Below are 25,610 nucleotides of genomic sequence, written 5' to 3'. Positions count from 1 at the left end.
GTAAAGTGTTGAGTGTATGTTAGTATTAGGAAAGAGTGCATGACGGTAAGAATACATTAATTTTTTTTATTTTTTTAACTTGAGTATCAGTACTTAGTTACTTTAACCATAGTACTTGAGTACCAGTACTTAGTTACTTTAAGCACAGCACATGAACATCAGCCCTCGGCTACTTTCCACCTCTGCTCCCAATCCTGCCCGACGGACAGGCAAGTCGGCCTCGACACCAATCAACTGGACGGCCCTCCTTCTCATCGCAATCACAGCCGTCTCAAGTGCTCTGCCTTGTCTGCCTGTCTGCCGCGCCGCTACGAGTGTCATCTAAACGGCGATGCATCCCGGGCCCCATTAGACCCCATTAGCTGAGGGTATATTACCATGCATGCGCTCCTCCGAGGGACAATCTGCCGCAATTATCTCCAGAGAGAGGGGCGTGACGTGCGGGAGGCGACAGCAGCGTCTCCGAGGTGGACGTGTCTCAGTGACACACGCCTACACACACCAGAACCATCGGGGGGGGGGGGGGGGGGGGGGGGGGGCGCATCGCCAAGGCACTCTGTTGCATCACGGGGTTCAATACGTGGGGTTGAACAACGACGCGTTGAATAGTACAGTCCAGGGAAGTCTCTTGTGAAGCCGATTGATCGGATAGCTGAAAATAATAATAATAATAACGACTTGTCAAATTTAAAGTTAGATATTCATTCTTTGTCTTAATTCCATGTCTGTCGGTATTAACAACACTATTTCATGATCATGTTAATGATCCGACAGAGGAATCTACGGAACTCTGAAAGACATGTTTAAAAATAAAAAAGATGTAGCTAGTTATATCAAAATATCTACCATCTACAGGGGGGTCTGTAATAGTAGTAGCTGATTCTGCAGTCAGTCAGACAGTGTGTAATTTATCTGTAATAGTAGTAGTAGCTGATCTGCAGTGAGTCAGAGAACAGACAAAGGATTCCCTGGTAGTGGTGGGTATGTTGGCAGAGAGAGAGATGGTAGAAAATGCCCACTGAGAAGAGAGAGAGAGTGGAGGGAGAGAGGGGTGGTTCTGCCATCTGTGTGTGACAGATTGGAATTGATACACACACACATGACTCACACTCACACACTCACACACACACACACATACACCTCTCACAGTAGGTGCTAATGAGAAGTAAGTATGAGCTGTGATTTGGCTGTCAGAGGCTGCTGCTGAGACGAGTCTCTGCCCCACCCATTTGTGACACACACACACACACACACACACACACACACACACACACACACACACACACACACACACACACACACACACACACACACATACACATACACATACACACACACACACACACACACACACATACACACACACACACACACATGCATAAAACAAAGCGGGGCTCGCAACTCACTTGATGCTCCAAGGTGTTTTAGGCCATGGTTACACTGGTGTAAAACAGCAACGTTCTATTTTCGAATGATTACGTTTGCATGTCCAAGTTAAAAAGAAACGCAGTCTTGTCAGGAAAACGCGTTTTTCTAGTGGCAACGCTGAAAGGGTGTTTTCTTTTTGGAAACTCACCGAAACTGGTCGGCTGCAATGTGGACGAAGCCTTGCATCACGTGTCCCCTCCGGTACACGAGGAGGCAGCCGTTGCATCTTTTCACCTGCACAGCGTGATCTCTCAGTGGCGAGGAGTAACGCGTGGGAGGCTCACGCTGCCCCCGTTACTTCCTGATTCTGCTGTACAGGCGCACCAACCGACCTGTAGGAGTCGCTGTCCACAACGTCCAATCCCCACCCACCGGCTTTCCCACCCCCTAATACTGCCAATTATGTTAGTATGAACGACCAGCCAAGCCGGTAGCAACGCCGAGAGCTGGGCTCGAACCCAGCATCTCCTGCGTTAGTGGCGAGCACCTTGCCCACTGTGCCACTTAGCCGCCCTTTCGCTCAACCTTTCTGATTGGTTGAAAATGGCCTTCATGTTTGAACTACATCGCCACCTACTGCTTTGGCATTGTACTACATGTATATACATCACTCGGTGGTCAGGAGACAAAACGATGTCTAACTTGCCTGCCATTACATAGCGGTCTGAAAAACGAAACTGAAACTGAAAACGAAAATGGCCCTAGTGTAACCGCAGCCTTAATTGACAAAATAATAGCAGTGGATACAACGTTTTGACCGACCCTTCCGGTCTTTTTCAAGTATAAATACAACATAAAAAAAATGACATGTTTTTATACAGGAAATTAAATAGATTACATATCAGCCCCACCTGGTGATCAGGGGCGGTCCCAAGACTTGCATGATTTATACATTTGATACATGATTAAGTAACAATTTATCTTTTCTAGTCTTCATGTACACACATACATTTGTGTACACACACACATACAACCACATCCACCTACGTACAGTATACATGCATAGAGTGTTATGATGGAATATGGACCGTAAATATGTAGTGGATGTATATATATATATATATGTGTGTTTATGTGTTAAATTTTTTAAGACTATGAATACTAGGGGTGTAAATATTTGACCCCACTTCGATTAGATTACGATTCTTCAGGAAACGACTCAATATTAATGTGACCACGATTCAATGCGATTCGACCTTAGGTCGATGCATTGCGATGCATTGTTACACCCCTAATGAATACAGATACAATTCTGACTTTAACCAATTCCTCTCTCTCTCTCTCTCTCTCTCTCTCTCTCTCTCTCTCTCTCTCTCTCTCTCTCTCTCTCTCTCTCTCTCTCTCTCTCCCTCTCTCTCTCTCTCTCTCTCTCTCCTCTCTCTCTCTCTCTCTCTCTCTCTCTCTCTCTCTCTCTCTCTCTCTCTCTCTCTCTCTCTCTCTCTCAGAGTGTGATAAGTTGAGGAAGGATGGTTTCAGGAGTTCTCAGTATTACTCTCAGGGTCCCACCTTCTCTGACCCGGACCAGAGCAGCCTGCAGGACGACGAGGACGACACAGACAAGAAGGTACACACACACACACACACACACACACAAAGGTATTGCGGTACCAGTCTGCCCTCCAGTGGTAGGAAGTGGAAGTGCCACTTTTTTTTTTTTTTTTTTTTTATTATACACAAGTCTCTTTCTCCTCCCTCACTTTCTATCCTCTCTCTCTCTCTCTCTCTCTCTCTCTCTCTCATCCCTTCCTTCCTCTCTCAATTCTCACCCCCTCTTTCTCCTCTCTCTCTCTCTCTCTCTCTCTCTCTCTCTCACACATCTCTCTTCTTCTCTCTGCTGTCACGGCGGAGGCCTAGAAAATATATAGAAGTATGGCACCGTACTTCATGTAATTGTAGACCTATCGTAGTGATGTGTGTTGTTATGAGGAACACAGAGTGCTCTGGTCTGCTCTGCCACTATCACACTGAGCTCCAGTTCATCATCTTCCTATTGAGGTCTGGCAAAGAAAAGTACAGATTCGTGAAATGCAGTATTAGCAGGGAGCCAGAGCACGTGGTATGAGAGGTCCAGGCAGGGTTCGCACAAGGTCCTTGAAGTGCTTAAAGTACTTGATTTTTTACCCAAAAAAAGCCAAGGCCTGGAATTCCTTGAAAACAGACTTTTATTTCTAACAAGGTGCTTAAAAAGTAATTGAAATTCAAATCAACCATTCGCATTGAAAGTTTTGTTCATCCATGATACAATTGTTCTGAATCAAGAAATATTAATTTTTTATCTAAAGTGTAACTAATTGTCGGAAATTGGTTTTTAAGCCATAAATATTGGATCGGATTTTTTTCTTCTATAAAAAACAGCATTTAAAAAAGTCAATTGTATCCTTTTAAATGCCCCTTTAAAATGAAAAATAGTGCTTAGGAAAGTACTTGAAAGTCCTTGAATTTCATTTGTAGCAATGTCTGTGGGAACCCTGAACACGTCTTCATGACAGCGGCCTTGCAGCACCGGTATCTGCTTCTCCGTTGTCTCGATGTCCCCCCCCCCCCCTTGAACCCCTTCTACCCCCAGACACACGGGGGGGGGAGGAGTCTCCAGGGACGCCCCCGGGATGAAAGTGCCAACATCGGGACTCGATATTTTGGGGTCGTTGGGGGCAGTTGTTTATAAAACCTAACCCTTACCTGAACCCTAACCTTACTGTTTATAAACCTAACCTGTTTAGAACCCTTAACTTTTGACTTAACCACCGGAGACCTCACACCGTAACCCCCGACTCGAGATGCAAAATGTCCCCGGCGGCGACTCTCCCCCACATGTTTGTCCTGTGCCTCTCGTGACCCTTGACCTTTCATAATGAGCTGTTGTCCCCTCGTCTCTCTCCGTCTACTCCAATTACCCCGTCTTCTGGCCCTCACACCCCCCCCTCTCTTTTACCCCGTCGGTCCCTGTTTTCTCTCTTGACCCCCTTCCCCTCTCTCTCCGTCCCGTTGCCCCGCGGCCCCGGTGAGCCTAACCGTCACTGACAGCGGATTCAAAAGAAGGAAACTGAGGTTCTCTGTTTGAGCCGGAATGGTCGCGGGGCCAACGGGGGCCCAAAAACCACGAGTGCCCGCCGGAAAACAGCCTCTCTTTCTTTTCCCGGTGGATATTTCTGTCCGTTCCCTCTTCTCTTCCTCTCATCCCTTTATTCCTTTCATCCCTTTTCATCTTCTCATGTGTTTTGCCGTCTGTTCGCCCAACTCCCGGCCCACTCGTCCGTCCAATCATCCGTCCCCTGATCCGGAATAAATGTCCAGACGTCCTGAATGAAGGAAGTTCTCTCCCACCCCTCCCCCCCCCCCCCTCCTCCTCCCCGATGTCATGCCAGCGCTCGGGAATGTCAGGATGAGCAGCTGTTTGCCGACGACACAGAGTCACAGTCTCTTCCCGGCCGCGACATTCAGGAGATTCTGGATTTGTTATGCTTTGGTTTCGTGGTACTTTTCTGACACAAACGCTGTAAAGCGAGATTTCGAGGCGTCGCGTGAAATGCGTAGTGAAAGTGAACCGAACGGAGGCGAACAGGACATTCTTTCGAGTTTGATCATATTTTTCAACTCGAGCGAGAAGTTCGCCAGGCGTAGATGATGAGCGAATACAGGTATATATTCACATGAAATATGAAATAGGCTGCTCTGAGTGCTCCGTAGCCTCGAATAGGCTACATTTAGAAATGTACCAAACTGCCATCACAACGGGTTTTTTCGTGCTAGCCGCCAACCGACGTGAGTAAAGCGACACACAGTGCTTCCCTCGCCGTATCTGTGTCTGAACGTGCCGCTATGAGACGCCGACGCGCTGTCGCTCCGGTTCAAGCTGGGTCCACGACGTGGCCCGAGGAGGAAGACGTCACTCCTCGAAGAGATCTGGAGCCTGGAAGACTCTGGGCTACTTTTATAGATGGTACGTTTTGATGGTCTTAACCTTCCGTAGTGTGGTTGTGAAAGGGTTAACCTTCTGTAGTGTGGTAGTTAAATGGTTAACCTTTTGTAGTGTGGTTGTGATAGGGTTAACCCTTTGTCGTGTGGCAGTGACATGGTTAACATTCTGTATTGTCGCAGTGAAAGGGTTAACCCTTTGGTAGTGTGGTAGTGAAAGGTTAACACTTTGGTAGTGTGGCAGTGAAAGGGTTAACCCTTTGGTAGTGTGGCAGTGAAAGGGTTAACCCTTTGGTAGTGTGGCAGTGAAAGGGTTAACACTTTGGTAGTGTGGCAGTGAAAGGGTTAACACTTTGGTAGTGTGGCAGTGAAAGGGTTAACACTTTGGTAGTGTGGTAGTGAAAGGGTTAATATGATCTTCATCTTGACATCTGAAGGAGGAGGTATTTTTTTGTTGTTTTTATCTTTGTTTCGTGAAAAGTCGACACGCTGTGTGAAAAGAGGCGATTGGCGTCGGTTTGAAAAGTAAATGTTCGTGTTTTGAATCACCCCCGACCCACTGACGAGTAAACCTGAATGGATGTAAACGCCAATTTCCGTTTTAAAATTGACTCGAGAGCTGAAAGTGAATTGATCCCAGCCGTCGTAGTTAAACACGTTCTGGGCGGATTGAGATTGTTTGCTGATGACACTGCTGTATTTGACAGACATATTTAATAGCCAGGTGCAGCAGTGAGCGATTCAGCTGTTGCTCGTCTCTTTCTCCGCAGTCAGATCCAAGCTGGGACCTCACAGTGTGTGTGTGGAAACAGCTCTTTAACGCATGAGTGGATCTCTCTCTCTCTCTCTCTCTCTCTCCCCCTCTCTCTCTCTCTCTCTCTCCCCCTCTCTCTCTCTCTCTCTCTCTCTCTCCCCCCTCTCTCTCTCCCTATCTCTCTCCCTCTCTCCTCTCTCTCTCTCTCTCTCAACCTTTCTTGTCTGGAGGATTTAAGTGTGTGTGTGTGTGTGTTACAGTTGGGGTATGATTGACTGTGAAACATGTTTACAGCTCCTCTGGCATCTAAAGGTCAGAGCAGTGTGGTAAACTGTGTGTGTGTGTGTGTGTGTGTGTGTGTGTGTGTGTGTGTGTGTGTGTGTGTGTGTCTGTGTGTGTGTGTGTGTGTCTGTGTGTGTGTGCGTGTGGCTGGATATAAAATGAACACAGTGCTGGAGCAGGTTATTGAGTGCCAACAGAAGAGGGCAGACTCACATCTAGTAACGCACACAAATCTCTCTCTCTCCTCCTGCAGCTCAGCTGTGCAGACAGTTCCACCTAAAGCTCCCCTCTCTCTCTCTGTCTTTATCCTTCTCTCCTTTATTTCATCACTCCATTCTCGGCTGCTCTCTTCATCGCTCCACTGCACCTCTTCATCATCACTGCCATAATGTTTGGTCCTGTCCCCCCCACCCATCAGACACACCCCCACCCACCCATCAGACACACCCCCACCCACCCATCAGACACACCCCCACCCATCAGACACCCCCACCCATCAGAGACACCCCCACCCACACCTCTCTCCCGTTTCTCTCTTCTGTCTCTCCTCTTTCCCATCTCACTTTCTCTCTCTCTCTCTCTCTCTCTCTCTCTCTCTCTCTCTCTCTCTCTCTCTCTCTCTCTCTCTCTCTCTCTCTCTCTTTCCTGCCACCTCACCATCTCTAACTTGTCCCCTCTCTCTCTCTCTCTCTCTCTCTCTCTCTCTCTCTCTCTCTCTCTCTCTCTCTCCCTCTCTCTCTCTCTCTCTCTCTCTCTCTCTCTCTCTCTCTCTCTCTCCCCACCAGTCCATTGCCTCGTCAGCGGAGGATGACAAGTCCCAGCTGTCCATGAGGCCCCAGACCCCCCAGGGAGGCGAGGGGGAGGGGCCAGACGTTGACGGACAGGTGGTGTGGGCCAAGGCCAAGGCCCCGCCCCTGCCCACCCCGGAGGAGAAGATGAGGCGGGCGGCCCAGGCTGTGCCCACTGACATCGTCCCCATCAATGTCACAGGTAGGCCACGCCCACCCTCGGCAGCTGTCAATCACCGTTATTAAGCTCGTGGTTAATTCACACTCCTACGCAGAGCTGCCTCTGTGTCCTGAGAGCTCTGCCCAAGAGGGGCACTTTCTGTGCCACATCCACCAACAAATTATTTAGCAATAACTTTGAACTGGATGCATACAGAGTAGGGCTGTCCCCGACTAAGGATTTGGATGGTCGACAAAAAACAAAAAAAAGTATAATATTTAAAAAAAATATATATATATATTATTATAATTTTTTTTTAATTATCATTCCATTTGGGCTGTGGGGGGTGCTTAATGTCTGAAGGAGTCGACTGAAGGCTTCTTGTCCTCTGCAAAAGCATGCAATTGGTCCACTGATGGATACATCTTGATATTTGTGTTCATTAGATGGTGAAATCCTCTTTCAGTGCCTCTGTGCCTGTTTTCGTAGGCAGTTAGCCTCTGGTATGCGCGCCATTAGTGTTAGCCACGCTTCTAGGCCTCTTTTCTTTTGGAAAGAATGATAAAAAAAATATTATAAATAATTTTCTATTTATTTTATTTACTAAGAGGTTGGCCAGTCGACTACGGCTCCTTTCGACCGATTAGTCGACTAATCGACTAATAGGGGTCAGCCCTAATACAGAGTATCACAAATAACTTAATTTAATAAATTAAGCTTGTCTGAACATTTACGAGTTATGCAGTGATGTAGTCGGCAGAAAAGTAAGCAGACTAGTTCTATGTCTTTTCTGCGTAAGGAAACCACACCTTTATGGCTCTGCGTTCATCGTCGTTTCCATGGACACGCTGAATAAACAAGGCTGCACAGACGCCATGAAATGATTTAACTTCTATTTTTTTGCAACACATTTTCTAAAAGATACAGGGGGGGAACAATAACATAATATTATTGATCCAATATGTTATAAGGGATAATAATACGAGTCTAGGTAACACCGGTTAGTTTACTTCCTCTCTGGGGCAGAGGAGCTGTTTGACAGCGGAACACAAGTGGAGCGCCGTCCAACTCTCTGCGTAGGAGTGTGTGTGTGTCGTCAGATGCCTCTCTCAACAAAATTTTTTGATATTGAAACCGTGTGGAAAAACAAAACATCCCATTCGTCGCCTCCCACCGTAGCATTCTAGTCTCATAGTGCGTAGCGTTAGACTATCCTGAGGCTAATCGTGGCCTCACCCCCACCCCCCCCCCCATTGTCTGTGTACCATTAACCTGTTCATGACCCCGCTGTGTTTATCCCACACTGTGTCTGAGTTGTTCACACACTGCATCTATCTTCTACACAGACACAGGGGAACAAGACATTCTCCGTCCGTCCATCTCTTCTCCTCTCTCTCTCTCTGTCCCCCTCCATCACACCTCTTGATATCTGACCTCTCGCGCCTGTTTGTGTGTGTGTGCGCGTGTGTGTGGGGCTAAGCGAGCGTGCCTAGTGTGGAGATTGAGATTGGGAGACAGCGTAGTCAAAAGGTCAAGGCTTCTCTCAAAGGCCGTACATCAAAGCACAGGCCGCGTGACAGATGAACACACACACACACACACACACGCACACAGACACACACACACACACACACACACACACACACACACACACACACACACACACACACACACACACACACACACACACACACACACACACACACACAGACACACACAGCGACTGAAGAACTGTCCACTAGCTCATCACATGTCTGACAGAGATGTCTGCCACTCGTGAGTCAGTCTGAAGTCCCGTCGGTACGCAACGTCTTCTGCGCGCCTCTAACTGACCCGAGGAGGCCAGCCTATCTGGAAGCCACTGTACGCTAACTGACCTGAAGCCAGCCTATCTGGAAGCCTCTCATGACCAGCAGCCACTGTACGCTAACTGACCTGAAGCCAGCCTATCTGGAAGCCTCTCATGACCAGCAGCCACTGTACGCTAACTGACCTGAAGCCAGCCTATCTGGAAGCCTCTCACGACCAGCCACTGTACGCTAACTGACCTGAAGCCAGCCTATCTGGAAGCCTCTCACGACCAGCCACTGTACGCTAACTGACCTGAAGCCAGCCTATCTGGAAGCCTCTCATGACCAGCAGCCACTGTACGCTAACTGACCTGAAGCCAGCCTATCTGGAAGCCTCTCACGACCAGCCACTGTACGCTAACTGACCTGAAGCCAGCCTATCTGGAAGCCTCTCATGACCAGCAGCCACTGTACGCTAACTGACCTGAAGCCAGCCTATCTGGAAGCCTCTCACGACCAGCCACTGTACGCTAACTGACCTGAAGCCAGCCTATCTGGAAGCCTCTCACGACCAGCCACTGTACGCTAACTGACCCGCCGACTGGTGTGTCACACAGACCCATCTGGGAAGTCGTCCTTTGAAGCAGTTTGGAAAACAAAAACTAAAAAGTTTGTTGAGATTGCGCTCGTCAACCAATGCAAGAGGCTGCGGTCTCGACTCCCGGAGTCAGCGTTGCCTTGGCTTGGGCTGATCGTCATACTAACTCGTTTGGCTGGGTTAGCGGGAGGGAAGTCGTGGGTGGGAAACTGGCATTGTGGACAGCGACGCCTACAGGTCAGGTCTGGGCGCCTGCTCAGCGGAGGCAGGACTTGATGATGGCAGCGTGACCTCCCACGCGTTACGCTTCACCAATGAGAGCCCTCGCTGCCAGGTGAAAAAAGAGTCACTGGCTGTCGCCGCGCGTGTCGGAGGAAGCGTGCGGATGACTTCAGGGTTCCCTTGTACCGACCAGTAGGAGAACATGCGCACAACAACCAGGCAGGGGAGGGGGGGGGAATTGGCACAACGACTAAAATTGGGACGGGGAGAAAAACAGAGAAAAATCGGAGAAAGAGAGGATTAAAAAAAGAAAAGAAAAAAAATCACTGCCAGTGTCAAAACCGTCATCACTGACTGCACACACCCCACAGCGCTGTAGGTCCCTAATGAGTGTTAATGTGTTCCCACTTAACCTGCAAATTAACCTTAACCTAACTCCATCTCCCGTCACGCAAGATTAGTGAGAGAGAGAGGGAGAGAGATAAAAAAAAAAAGAGAGGGGAGGATATAAAGAGGGAGAGATTCAAGTGTGGTGGGAGTGTGCTCAACGCTATCTGCCTGCAGTGCAGTTCTCAGGTCCCTAATGCCTTGAGGCTGCCAGTGACCAGCTAGCTAGCAGAGAGAGAGAGAGAGAGAGATAGAGATAGATGGAAGTGGACTGGCTTCAGGGAATAAGAGAAGGGGAGAAAGGGGGACAGAGAAAGAAAGTTTGTCTTGTGAGCGTGAAGCTTGTCTCAGCATCTCTTCTCTGCATGTTTCTGTATCTTTCCTTATCACTACCATCCACTGCCTTATCACTACCATCCACTGCCTTATCACTACCATTCACTGCCATTCACTGCCTTATCACTACCATCCACTGCCTTATCACTACCATCCACTGCCTTATCACTACCATTACACTACCATTCACTGCCTTATCACTACCATTACACTACCATCCACTGCCTTATCACTACCATTCACTGCCATTCACTGCCTTATCACTACCATCCACTGCCTTATCACTACCATCCACTGCCTTATCACTACCATTACACTACCATTCACTGCCTTATCACTACCATTACACTACCATCCACTGCCTTATCACTACCATTCACTGCCATTCACTGCCTTATCACTACCATCCACTGCCTTATCACTACCATCCACTGCCTTATCACTACCATCCACTGCCTTATCACTACCATTACACTACCATTCACTGCCTTATCACTACCATTACACTACCATCCACTGCCTTATCACTACCATCCACTGCCTTATCACTACCATTCACTGCCATTCACTGCCTTATCACTACCATCCACTGCCTTATCACTACCATTCACTGCCATTCACTGCCTTATCACTACCATCCACTGCCTTATCACTACCATCCACTGCCTTATCACTACCATTACACTACCATTCACTGCCTTATCACTACCATTCACTGCCATTCACTGCCTTATCACTACCATTCACTGCCATTCACTGCCTTATCACTACCATCCACTGCCTTATCACTACCATTACACTACCATTCACTGCCTTATCACTACCATTACACTACCATCCACTGCCTTATCACTACCATTCACTGCCATTCACTGCCTTATCACTACCATTCACTGCCATTCACTGCCTTATCACTACCATCCACTGCCTTATCACTACCATTACACTACCATTCACTGCCTTATCACTACCATTACACTACCATCCACTGCCTTATCACTACCATTACACTACCATCCACTGCCTTATCACTACCATTCACTGCCATTCACTGCCTTATCACTACCATTCACTGCCATTCACTGCCTTATCACTACCATCCACTGCCTTATCACTACCATTCACTGCCTTATCACTGCCATTCACTGCCTTATCACTACCATTCACTGCCATTCACTGCCTTATCACTACCATCCACTGCCTTATCACTACCATTACACTACCATCCACTGCCTTATCACTACCATTCACTGCCATTCACTGCCTTATCACTACCATTCACTGCCTTATCACTACCATTCACTGCCATTCACTGCCTTATCACTACCATCCACTGCCTTATCACTACCATCCACTGCCTTATCACTACCATCCACTGCCTTATCACTACCATTACACTACCATTCACTGCCTTATCACTACCATTACACTACCATTCACTGCCTTATCACTACCATTACACTACCATCCACTGCCTTATCACTACCATTCACTGCCATTCACTGCCTTATCACTACCATCCACTGCCTTATCACTACCATCCACTGCCTTATCACTACCATTCACTGCCTTATCACTACCATTACACTACCATTCACTGCCTTATCACTACCATTCACTGCCATTCACTGCCATTCACTGCCATTACACCACCATTCACTGCCTTATCACTACCATTCACTGCCTTATCACTACCATTACACCACCATTCACTACCATGCATTGCCACATCACTACCATTCACTTGGCATGTTTGATTTATTTTTTAATGTTTAAATCTTTTTTTAAACGCACTTTTGGCATGTGTTTTTTTTATTTTTAAGTTTGTTCCTCACCACTAACCTGGCTGCTGTATTGTTTGCCTTGTGTGTGTCCCGCCTGCCTTGCTCTCGCCCTCCCGGCCACCAGGGGCAGTGTTTGACCGGCAGGCCAGTGTCCGGCGCTCCCTCATTAACACTGACACCGTGTCCCGCCGGCCCAAGAAGGTCAAACGCAGAAAGACCATCTCAGGTCTGCCTGACAGCATCAACCTGGAGGAGCTAGGTATGGACCGCTAGTAATGAGGCTCCACGGCGCCCCCTCCTGGCCATGGGCCTCATATGCTTCAGCTCTCTGGATACCAATACATCCCTCCTGCCATCCCACTGCCTCCCCTTCCTCGCTCCTCTTCCTCTTCACTCAGCCTGGTTTCTTAAAGGGCCACTTCACAGAAATAAACTATAAACTATGCTGATTTATTTCGCACACCTTAAATTTCCCAGAGGGGACGCGTGACTACTTTCCCTAAGGTGGTTGTCCTTCCGCGTTCGGTTTGCGCGATCTGATTGGCCACTGACGTTTCTGGTCATGTGACATGTGCGCCAATCGTGTGACGGCAAGTTCTGCGCCAATTTCCGGGTCTAACAGCCTGCAAACTACCTAACGCCTAGTTTATCACTGGTTAAGCTTATAGGCGACTCTTTCGAAGTTGGTTATGGATAGAGTTTGGAATCAGGGCTGGCGTTCTATCGCCCTGCTCTAAGACAAACTCTGACCTTAACCAACTTCGAAAGAGTGCCTAAGCTTAACCGGCGAAAGAACTTGCCGTCACACGATTGGTCGCACATGTCACATGACCAGAAACGTCAGTGGCCAATCAGATAGCGCAAACCGACAACCCCCTTAGGGAAAGTATTCACGCAGAGGGGACCAATAAAGGAATATCTTATCTTATTTTATAATCTCACACACGTCCAAGATCTCTAAACAGTTTAGTTTGACAGTTATCGAGAGTAAATGAGTTTGAATGTGGCCACCAGTGATGTCATCGGGGACCTTGGATCCTTGTGTTGTGCTAATTACATCTCCACATTAATAACCCTTTCACTACCACACTACCAAATGGTTAAACCTTTCACTACCACACTACAGAAGGTTAACCACTTCACTGCCACACGACAAAGGGTTAAACCCAACCATCTGTAGTGTGGTAGTGAAAGGGTTAACCTCCTGTAGTGTGGTAGTGAAAGGGTTAAATTATGTAGATAATAAAAAAAATAAAAAAAACAGCAATACCTTGCCTTATAGGGGCCGCTACCTTATAATTTCAGTGAGCTGTAATTAACACAACACAAGGATTCAATGTCCCCGATGACATCACTGATGGCCATATTCAAACCCATTTATTACTGTCGAACTAAATGAATGTGTGCAAAATTGTCGAGAGTTTTTGGATGCGTGTGTGTGATTATGTGGCCAAAAAAAGTTTTTTGGTGAAGTTTAAGCTATGAGGTCGAGACCCCAAATGGCGTAACGGCAGTAGTGATATGTTTCAATGACGCATCGATGGGTGTCGTGATGAGAACAATAAATACTCATTTGGTCTCCCTGACTCGAGAGGTTTGTGAAACCAGGCTCTACAGGTGTCCTGGTGTGATCTGGCCTGGTACCGAGCGGAGAGGAGTTGGACCTGGCGTTGGTGGTGGTCGGTTCAGAACAGGCCAGATCAGACCGCGGAAGGAAGGGATGAACCTCTCTCTCTCTCTCTCTCTCCTTGACTCGACTCCATTCCACTCATCCGCTTCTGTCCATCCGTCATGATGATGGCCTTTAAAGGAACATTCCCAGAGACTTTGGGAAATACACTCGTTTGCCATCTTCCCCCCCCGAGTCAGACGAGCAGATTGATGTCGGTTTGAAACTCTCCTGTGTCCAGTTACTCTCTAGGTGCACGCTAGCCTAGCTTAGCACAAGGACTGGAAGCGGTAGGGAGCAGCTAGCCTAGCTTAGCACAAGGACTGAAAGCGGTAGGGAGCAGCTAGCCTAGCTTAGCACAAGGACTGGAAGCGGTAGGGAGCAGCTAGCCTAGCTTAGCACAAGGACTGGAAGCGGTAGGGAGCAGACTTAGCCTATAGCTCTGACAAATCCAAAACCGACGCACAGAGGTGAAATAAATCATCACGTCTGACTTGGGGGGGGGGGGGGGGGGGGTGGCAAATATGCGTATTTGCCCAAAATGTTTGGAGTGTCCCTTTAAAGCAGTGGAGAATGACATCAGAGCCTCCTCTCTCCCTGCAGTGGTTCTTCGTAGGACCTCTTCTTCACCTCTTCTCCCATTTCAGAACGTCTCCCTCCCTGTAGATCTCACTCACGTCGGACCGCCTCGGTCCACTTCACCGCACGGCTCCGAGAGCTGCCAGTGTTCATGTTTCCCCAAAGTCCACTGGGTCTTAGTCCGTAGATCTCACAGCCCTCTGCTTCATCCTGTGTATGTGTGTGTGTGTGTGTGTGTGTGTGTGTGTGTGTGTGTGTGTGTGTGTGTGTGTGTGTGTGTGTGTGTGTGTGTGTGTGTGTGTGTGTGTGTGTGTGTGTGTGTGTGTGTGTGTGTGTGTGTGTGTGTGTGTGTGTGTGTGTGTGTGTGTGTGTGTGTGTGTGTGTGTGTGTTTTAATAACGTCAGCGTGTGACATGTGTGTGTGTGTGTGTGTGTGTGTGTGTGTGTGTGTTTTAATAACGTCAGCGTGTGACATGTGTGTGTGTGTGTAGCCGCACTCAGCAGACCTGAACTACGGTTCTGTTTCTACTGGCAGGAGACGTCATATCTGCACTGTGTTGTAATAGAGACACGTTGAACTGGGTGGAGTACAGTGGAGCGGTTCATGTGGAGGAATGTGTGTGTAGACATACTGTGTGTATATGTAGTGTGTGTGTGTAGTGTGTGTATACATACTGTGTGTATATGTAGTGTGTATATGTAGTGTGTGTATATATACTGTGTATATGTAGTGTGTACTGTGTGTTTATGTAGTGGGTGTGTATATATGTAGTGTGTGTGTGTATAGGGCCTAAAAGACAAAATGGTTTGTTTCCGGTTGCCGACCGACCCTGCCGATTTAGGTGCGACCCAATTTATTTTATGACTTTTATTTTTATTTTTTATATATAATAACAAAAATGTACAAAAAAGTTTCATAAAAATCTTAGTCAAACCTTTAGTATTATGGATATTAAACATGCTGGCAGAGTACATGCATGTTGTTGTGAACATTTTAATTAAATAAAGAATATCCATAGTCGCCGTGGGAAAGAATAAAATAAAAAATTAAATAAAATAAATTCCCTACCTACCCATGGCCTTAACTGACAACCAACAGGAAACAAAGATTTGTTTTATGCCTTGGGACGGGGAGAAAAACAAAAAAATCTGAGAAAGAGCGATAAAAATAAATAAAAAAAAAGTTATCTACAATAGCAACGATAAAAAAGTGCCAACCACATATTATTATAATAATTCATCCAGTTTTCTTTTAAGTGTTTTGGTTAATCAGAGTGTTTACCAATCGTATATTATAGTTTTTTTTGTTCCAAGTGTTATTTTTGATTACATCACTAACAAAATAATAAAAGAAAAAAGACTAATTTAATCAGATTAATCACTATACAAATTGAGGATTTAGTTTGAGGATAAAAAAAAAAAAAAATTATAAAAAGATTTTTTTTTTTTATTTTAAATGAAAAAAGAAGGTTCGACCGTCTGTTCGAAAAACCCTGACGAAGTTTGAATCACTTTATTCAAATTGAGGATTTAGTTTGAGGGGGGAAAAAATATATATTATAAAACTATTTTTATTTTTAATTAAAAACGAAGGTTCGAACGTCCGTTCGAAAAACCCTGACGAAGTTTGAATCACTTTATTCAAATTGAGGATTTAGTTTGAGGATATATAATAATAAAAAGAAATTATACTTTTATTTTTTATTTAAATTTTGTAATTAAAAACAAAGGTTCGAACGTCCGTTCGAAGAACCCTGACGAAGTTTGAATCCCAAAAACAGGCTTCGGGGACAGCCTTACCAAACATTATTTATATTATTCAAATGGACCTCAAACATGTTCCGTTGTGATGTCACAGTATGATGTCATAATAGACCATTCTAGAACATTTGTGATGTCACAGTATAATGTCATAATAGACCGTTCTAGAACATTTGTGATGTCACAGTATGTCATAATAGAACATTCTAGAACATTTGTGATGTCACAGTATGATGTCATAATAGACATTCTAGAACATTTGTGATGTCACAGTATGATGTCATAATCAAACATTCTAGAACATTTGTGATGTCACAGTTAGGGATGGGTACCTTTCACATTTGAACCGATACGGTACCGGTACCTGTGAATCGATACCGGTACCCAACGGTACCTTTTTTCGGTACTTTAGTCTAAAAAAAATGTATTTACCTACCTCAGTCGTGAAAAAAAAATCCTAACTTCAAATAACTACAATTTCGACCGTTTTCGGCTTGCCATTGCTCCAACTGCTTTGTTGTTGAATCAAGTCAAATCCTAGGTAAGCATATATTGTGCGTGTGAACGTTGACATGAAAAGAAAAAATGTAAAAAAAAAAAAGAAAAAAGTAAAAAAAAAAAATGTAAAAAAAAAAAAAGTTTTTGTGTTCTATATATATTCAACAATTCTGCGGTTCAACATCTGGGATTGGAAGGTCTGGACTGGAAGGAGGTGTGTAAAGAATTGGCTGAGGGGGCTGCGAGGGACAAGGCTGCGAGGGACAAAGCAGCCCAGGATAAGATAGCAGGGGGCAAGGAGGGTCCCGCGGAGGGGGGCTCAGACAGGAAGTAGCAGCAGTAGCTGCACTCCAATGGACAATGTAGTTGATGACGGGGTCCAGTAGAAGAAGAAAAAGAAGGTGAAGAAGGAGAAGAAGGAGAAGAAGAAGAGCCCATAAAAAGAATTGCGGAGGGCAGTAATACGCCTCGATGCGTCTACTCTGCCGGAAATTCAAATAAGAAGAAGAAGAACATCTTGGTTTCCTATAAAAACAGCTAGATAAGATAGCAGGGGGTAAGGAGGGTCCCGCGGAGGGGGGCTCAGGCAGGAAGTAGCAGCAGTAGCTGCACTCCAATGGACAATGTAGTTGATGACGGGGTCCAGTAGAAGAAGAAAAAGAAGGTGAAGAAGGTGAAGAAGGAGAAGAAGGAGAAGAAGAAGAGCCCATAAAAAGAATTGCGGAGGGCAGTAATACGCCACGATGCGTCTACTCTGCCGGAAATTCAAATAAGAAGAAGAAGAAGAAGATCTCATTGTGCATCTTGAGACAGGATAGATAGACTGTCTATCCTACAACACATAGATTGAAGCCTGCATTTCTCAACCAAGGTGCCTTGTCTAAGTTTTGCTGTGGAAAGGTGAGTGTCCACAACAGCTAGCTAGCTGTTCTACTTGAATACTGAATGTTAATATTGAATCAGACAATATTGAATACTGAATGTTAATATCAGACCATATTGTATCATGACAGTGAAGTTATTGAATCTTTTTGTAGTGTCTCTTTTCGGTGTTGCACTTTTTAGACGGTCCCTGGCTGTGCACTTGCCTCAAGGCCGACTGCACATAGAGATCAATATTATTAAATGTACAGCTCCGAGGCCGGCTCGCCTCGTTTAGGTGAAAATAAGGTTGTAGCTCATTGTCTACCTTACTACGATAGGAAAGAGGTGTCCTTTGTGTTTTAAAAACATTTCGCTTAAGAATTATTGACCGCGGAAATTCGAATCTGTGAATATCTTTCTAACTTTACCCAAGTCTCCCGATTCCGATACAATAAAGCGAGTCTTCATCACAAATCATATTCTCAAAATAATCTGACGTGCAGATATTATTGCTGGCGGACCTATTTCGGCCTGCGGGCCGCCTATTGCCGACCACTGAACTAGGATATCTGTATAACGTGCGTTTAGACAACACTGCTTGGGACAGACCACACAGGCTATTTCCATATTATTAGGGGGATCATCCCTATGTTCCCCGGGTCCTATGTTCCTCGCTTGATTGATTCATTGATTGAACATTTTATTAATTTGTATTATTTTATTAATTATTAATGTCCGCCTTGTTTCGAACTGGTTAAGCTTATGCCCTCTTTCGAAGTTGGTTAAGGTTAGAGTTTGGAATCAGGGCTGGTGGTCTAACATTTTCAATCAATCAATCAATCAATCAAGCGGGGAACATAGACATGCTTCCTTATTAGCCTATTACTTCAAGTCAAGTCAAGTCAAGAGTTTTATTTGTCACGGCATACAAGTATACAATGAAATGCGGGTGGTCTTGCCCGCAACGATGTTCAATACAGTGGTACAACATATAATAGAATCCAATAAAAGAATGAAGAAAGAACTTCACATAATCATAAAATATCATGTCTAAATGAAATGCACAAAACAAAAAATGTATGTATCATAACGTTACCCTGGTATAGATCTGTATGCATTTATTTATGTATTTATTCATAACGTTATATTCGTTAACGTTAGATCGTGCATGGCTTTTACATTGAAAAACGTACTTGTCACGTGGTTCCGTTCTCCATTCTTCACGTCAAAAACGAAAAACGAACTATCAAAACGTACACGGACCAAAATCGGACCATTATTTACTCCTTTTTTTCATTTGATTCTGACACCAAAAATATGAAAAACAGCTCCGTATTTAAGTTTTTTCTATTTTGATTTCAAACGGAAATAGGAAAACACCTTGTATTTCCATTTTAGTTCGTTTTTCGTATTTCCGTTTGAAACGAAAAACGAACTATCAAAACGTGCACGGACCGTAGACATACTTTGTGTATATAGTGTGTGTGTGGTGTTACGCTTGTGCTTACTTGCTTTCTCCGTCATGCTGTTTCTATGCATGCGTGTGTGTGTGCACTACATGCTTACTTCCTGTGTCATTTGTGTTGTGTGTGCGTGTGTGTGTGTGTGTGCGTGCGTGCGTTCTAAAGGATGTTAAGTTACACAGACGAGATTGTTTAGCTCCCCAAACGACACTATCGCAATTCACAAACACCCCACCCCCCTTGTGGATTTATACTGATGAAATCAGGCTTAACACACGCAACCCCCCCCCCCCCCCCCGCCCCAGATGGATTCTGGGACACTCAAGGGTGTGAAAGTTTTCCCCTAGCCCCACCCTAGATTGTTACCGTCAGCTGTTGTTTTGGTTTTGGTAACCGCAACAAATCACTCTCCTCACTCTCTCACTCTCTCCCTCTCACACACTCCTATGACCCCCCCCCCCCCTGAACAGATGGGGTCTGAATATCAAACCTCCCCCTCTTTTTAACCCCTTAGCACTAGTCCCACAGATCAAGCTGGTGTTAAGCTGTGGCTGTATTGAGCTTGTGTAGTATTACTACACTACTGCAGGGCTGGTGTTGACTTACACGTCTCCAGTGGGTGAGGCCGGCCGGCGGGTTAAATAAATAGAGTGGCGTTGGTTGGCAGCAGCGTGAGATCAGTCGGGTTGATAGGAGCGACGCAGATTCTGGCTGACGGCCTTTTGACATGATGTCATGGCTATTGGGCTGGAGCTATAGTTCTTTCTCACACACACACTCTCTCTCTCATCTTCTCTCTCTCTCTCTCTCTCTCTCTCTCTCTCTCTCTCTCTCTCTCTCTCTCTCTCTCTCTCTATCTGTCTCTCTCATCTTCTCTCTCTCTCTCCCTCTCTCCCTCTCTATCTGTCTCTCTCTCTCCCTCTCTCCCTCTCTCTATCTGTCTCTCTCATCTTCTCTCTCTGTCTCTCTCGCCTTCTCTCCCTTTCTGTATCTGTCTCTCTCATCTTCTCTCTCTCTCACCTTCTCTCCCTCTCTCTCTATCTGTCTCTCTCATCTTCTCTCTCTGTCTCTCTCGCCTTCTCTCCCTTTCTGTATCTGTCTCTCTCATCTTCTCTCTCCCTCTCCCTCTCTCGCCTTCTCTCCCTCTCTCGCCTTCTCTCCCTCTCTCTGTCTTCCTGTATCTGTCTCTCTTCCTCTTCCTCTCTTTGTCTCCCTCTCTCTCTCTCTCCCCTCCCTCTGTCTCTCCCCCCCCCTCTCTCCCTCTCTCTCTCTCCCTCCTCTCTCTCTCTCTCCCCTCTCTCCCTCTCTCCCTCTCTCTCTCCCCTCCCGCTCTCCCTCTCTCTCTCCCCTCCCTCTCTTTGCACCAAGGCAGACTGTAGTAGACCTGCAGCTTAATCCACACAGCAGCAGCAGCCGGGCTGTCACTCTCCTCGCTTTTTGGGAAAGAGTGTGAGTGTGAGAGAGGGAGAGAGAGGGAGGAGAGAGAGAGGGAGAGAGGGGGGGGAGAAAGAGAGAGGGGGGAAAGAGAGAGGGAGAGAGAGGGGGGAAGAGAGAGGAGAGAGAGGGGGGAGAGAGAGAGAGGGAGAGAGGGGGGGGGGAGAAAGAGAGAGGGGGAAAGAGAGAGGGAGAGAGGGGGGGGGGGGGGAAAGAGAGAGGGATGGAGAGAAAGAAGGGAGGAAGGAGTTTTTCCACCACAGATGGGAGACACAGTAGACCTCCCCTCTGATTTTCCAACACATTCTTCAGTTGGTTTTACTCACGCGCCGGTATGTGCTCTGCGTGTGCGTGTATGTGCTCTGTGTGTGCGTGTGCTCTGCGTGTGTGTGTGCTCTGCGTGTGCATGTGCTCTGCGTGTGTGTGTGTGCTCTGCGTGTGCGTGTGCTCTGCTGTGTGTGTGCTCTGCGTGTGTGTGTGTGTGCTCTGCGTGTGCGTGTGCTCTGCGTGTGTGTGTGTGCTCTGCATGTGTGTGTGCTCTGCGTGTGTGTGTGCATGTGCATGCATGTATATGTGTGCATTTGTGTATACGTGTCTCCCATGTTTTCGCCAGTGTGTTAATGTGCCTTTATGTTTGCGCCCATGTATGTGTGAATGTTTCCCTGTGTGTGTGTGTGTGTGTATTGTGTGTGTGAGTGTGTGTGTAGGTGTGCGTGTTCTTGTCAGATGCCCAATGCTTCACCAGCTGTCCATTCAGGACCCGGGGGGGGGGGGGGGGGGGGGGCACTCCGTCTCTCTGTCAGACTCACTCAGAGACGGAACAGGAGAGGAAACTTAGTGGGGAGTCCTGTCTGTCTGTCTGTCTGTCTGTCTGTCTGTCTGTCTGTCTGTCTGTCTGTCTTTCACTGTGTGTCTGTCTGTCTGTGTGTGTGTGTGTGTGTGTGTGTCTCTGCTCCTAATGAAGATGACCAGTGGTTATTAACGTGTGAGACGTGGCTGCGGCAAATCAAATTAATTAGCCTCCCAATAGACAGTTAATCTGATAGACATCCTGGCAGCAGAGAGAGAGAGAGAGAGAGTGAGAGACACAGCACCGTGACGGGGGAGAGAGAGAGAGAGAGAGAGAGAGAGAGAGAGAGAGAGAGAGAGAGGAGGAAGCAGGCGGCCATATGTTTTAACCACTACTAATGCCCCCCCCCCCTCTGTCTTCCTCCCCAGCAGCCAAAGGACGCAGCAGCAGCAGCTCGGAGCTCCGGCCTCAGTCCATGTTCCTCCCGGGACAGTACTCCACGCTGGGCCGAGTCGGGAGCGTCGCCATCGCCAGCAGCTCCGCTGCCCTCCGGCGCTCCGACACGCGGGACTCGGGCTGCCAGACGGAGACGGTGAGGGTGGTGCCCCCGTCCATGCGGAGGATCCGCGCCCAGCGGGGGCAGGGCATCGCCGCGCAGATGGCGGGCATCTCCGCCTCGTCCTCCACGGGCAGCATCTCCGGCATCTCCAGCATCGACTGCTCCTCGTCCTCCGGGACGCTCGGCGCGCTCGCACCCCCCCCGGGGCCCCACGTGAACGGAGACGCCTCCTCGCGCTTCTTCCACAGCCTGCCGCGGCACGGCGCCCGCGTGTCGCTGAGCGCCGACCCCGTCTACTGCAGCACGCCTGTCGGCTCGTCTGAGGCGCCGCCACAGCACCCGAGGCAGATCGGCCGGCTCCGCGCCGACGACACGGTGGTGCACCTGAGGAACGCCCCGGCCCGGACGGGCCCCCCGCCCCCGCGGCCCAAGTCCCAGGAGGTGCGGGGGGGCGGGTGCCAGACGGGCGACTGGGCCGGCGGCCCGGCCTGCACGGTGTCGCCACACGCCGCCTACTCCACCTCCATCATCCCCAACGCCACCATGTCCAGCTCGGCCGAGGTCATCGCCCTGCACACCCACAGCAGCTCCCCGACCTCAGCCTACCCCCCCGCCGCCGCCAGGCCCCTCAGCCTGGCCGACTCCGTGACCTTCGCCCACGGCTCCACCCCCGCCCGCTTGCCGCGCGTAGAGCCCCCGGCCACGCCCCCCAGCGAGTCGGGCCACTCCGACGGCAGCAGCAGCCGCGCCCCGGACTGCGGCCCGGAGGGAGAGGGGCGCTGGATCTACGACACGCCGGAGAACAACGTGGTGGCCGCGCCCCCCCCCCGCCGGCCCCCCCTCCTCACCTCCAGCTGCTCCACGCCCGTCGACCTGGAGCTGTCGTCCCCCCGCACCACCACGGACTCCAGCTCGCTGTACTCGCAGGACAACGACGGCTACTTCACCTCCATGCACCTGGACTCGGGCCTGCGCGCCTCGCGGAGCCACGGCAGCGGGCAGACCAACCACGGGGCGTGCGGGCGAGCCTCCAGCAGGCACAGCATGTACGAGTGCCGCGAGGCGGCGGAGGACGAGGGGGTGGACGAGGGGGACGGGGCCAGCCTGTACAGCGCGGGGGGGGGGTCGGGCACGCTGTCCCGCAGCATCTCCCTCCGCAAGTCCAAGAAGCCCCCGCCGCCCCCGGCGCGCACCGACTCCCTCCGCCGCAAGCCGGGCAGCAAGAAGAAGCCCCTGGGGGGGGTGAGCGCCGTGGGCGGGGGCGGCGGGGCCGTGCTCAACGAGACGCTGATCGCCAGCCTGCAGCAGAGCCTGCAGAGGGGGCTGCGGCGCCCCGGGGGGGAGAAGGGCGCCTCCCCCTCCTCGCCCTCCCACAGCCCCAGCAGCGACTACGACATCGACGACGACGACCCCTGGATGCGGCCGCGGAGCCACAGCAGCGTGAGCGCCGCCAGCTCCTCCACCGCCACGGGGGGCGCCACCACCGCCAACAACAACCACAACGTGTACTCGCTCTGCCACGTCACGCCGGCGCACAGCGACACCAGCAGCCTGCGCTCCGACTACGCCGAGTCCTGGGGCTACTACATGGACTACCCCCCCCGGAGTAACCACCAGGGGGACCAGGGGTTAATAACGCAGGCCCCCTCCTCTGCGCATCACCCCGTGCCGGCTAACGCGGCGGCTAACGCTGGGCCTCACGGGGCCGAGCTCCAGAACGGAGGTGGCGGGGGGGTCCACCACCACGGCTCCCAGAGCGGCCAGGCCGCGGGGGGCGGGGGGGAGGAGGAGGAGGGGGGCGGCGTGGCGGTCAACAAGCCCAAGACCTCGTCTCCCGACAGGATCCACCGGCTGACCTCGCCCTCCAGCGGCTACTCCAGCCAGTCCAACACGCCCACGGCCGGCACCCCCGTGCCCTGCGTCGCCCGGTCCATGTCCCCGTCGGGGGGGCGGCCCAGGCCCCGGGTGCCCGAGAGGAAGTCCTCCCTGCTGTCCTCCGTCTCCGTCTCCTCCTCCTCCACCTCGCTGTCCTCCAACACCTCCGACTCCCTCAGGAGCTGCGGCCCCCCGCCTCCCCGCCCTTCTCCCCCCCCACCCTGCCTCCGCCCTACCCTCCGCCTCTGCCCCCCTCGGGCGCCGCCCCCCCGTGCTCTCCTCCCCCCCCTCCCCCGTTGCCCGCCACCCCGCAGGGCTCCCCCATGAAGAGCCCCCCCTGCTCCACCTCCTCTCCGGAGTTCCCCCCCCCTCCTTCCCCCGAGTCCTTCATCCACAACACCAGCTCCTCCTTCAACGGGAGCCTCAGCCCTCCTCCTCCCCCCCTCCCCCCCCACCCCCACCTCCCTTCCCGACCCTGGGCCCCTGTCTGCCCCCTCCTCCTCCCCCTCCCCCGCTGCCCGCCCTCGCCCCGCCCGCCTCCTCCTTCAGTCTGAAGGTGAGGAGATGCGGTAAGTCCACCGGGGGGCCCGTTGTCGCCGGCGGCCCCGTGTCGCCCAACAAGCCCCTGATCATCACGGCCTCGGCGCTGCAGAGCGTCCGGCTCCGCCCGGGGGCCAGCCCCACCAGGGGGGGTATCGACGTGATGTCGCCCAAGCCCCTGATCACCGCCACCGCGCTGCAGAGCGTTCAGCTCCGCTCGGTCAGGCGGCCGGAGAGGCGGGTGAACGGCCACACGGACCATACCACCACCACCACCCAGGCTCAGGGGACGAGGGGGGCGGACTTACTTCGGGCCCTGAAGCCCCAGAGTCTAGAGAAGTCTCTAAAGCTGGAGGCTCCCACCGCCGCGCCGGCTGCCCTGATGGACTGCTCCTCCCGCCTGGACGTGGCCCCCTCACAGAGGACCCCCATGACCAGGCTCCCGGAGCAGCTGTCGGCGCGGGACCACGGGCCAGATGGCCTCATCGTCCTCCTCACCGGGAAGCAGCCGGAGGCACAGAGCCACGTCCTCTCGAACGGCCGAGCCGTGGAGGAGGAGGAGGAGGAGGAGGAGGAGGAGGAGGAGGAGGGGGAGGAGGAGGAGGGTCCCAGGAGCTCCCCGGTCCAACAGAGACCTCCTCCTCCCGCTGTCTCCAAGAAGCCCAGACTCTCCTCCTCCCTCGTCGTGCCCTCGGCGTTCACCCCCCAACCCACCGCCGCCGCCGAGCCGACACCGGCCCCCCCCGCTCGACCCGACAACACGACCGCGGGAGACGAGGTGGACGCTCCTAGAAGGGAGGAGGAGGAGGAGGAGAGGAAAGAGAAGAAGAGTGAGGGAGAGGTGGAGGAGGTGGTGTTAGAGGAGACTCTGACGGAGAGCAGGGAACCGTCCCCAGAGCCCCAGCCCCCGGCCCCCACCGCCCCCCAGGAGACACGCCTCACCCCGGAGCAACGCAGCAGCGAGGAGGAGGAGGAGGAGGAGGAGGAGGAGGAGGAGGAGGAGGAGGAGGAGGAAGATGATGCAGACGGGGCCAGCAGCACCACGGGGTCCGTCAGCTCCAAGGAGGAGGACAGCGGTGAGTCCCTGATAGAAATAGTCGCATAACAGGCTGTTTTGGAATCCAGTCCAACTGGA

The 25,610-nt window shown here is 50.2% G+C and overlaps 1 protein-coding gene across 1 annotated transcript in view; it reads left to right on the top strand.

Moving 5' to 3' along the window:
* Positions 1-25,610, top strand: part of LOC311228401 (NHS-like protein 1) — a 177,664-nt gene that overhangs the window by 136,465 nt on the left and 15,589 nt on the right. Inside the window, 8 exon segments of the mRNA XM_084314308.1 lie at positions 2,874-2,992; positions 7,165-7,369; positions 12,569-12,703; positions 21,930-24,149; positions 24,152-24,378; positions 24,381-25,022; positions 25,068-25,442; positions 25,473-25,551. Coding sequence (XP_084170434.1) covers positions 2,874-2,992; positions 7,165-7,369; positions 12,569-12,703; positions 21,930-24,149; positions 24,152-24,378; positions 24,381-25,022; positions 25,068-25,442; positions 25,473-25,551 — 4,002 coding nt within the window.

Source organism: Notolepis coatsorum (assembly GCF_963971535.1).
Source record: "Notolepis coatsorum genome assembly, chromosome: 5".
NCBI classification, from domain to species: Eukaryota; Metazoa; Chordata; class Actinopteri; order Aulopiformes; family Paralepididae; genus Notolepis; species Notolepis coatsorum.
The sequence above is the reverse complement of the archived record's forward strand: the minus strand, read 5'-3'. Positions and strand labels throughout refer to the sequence as shown.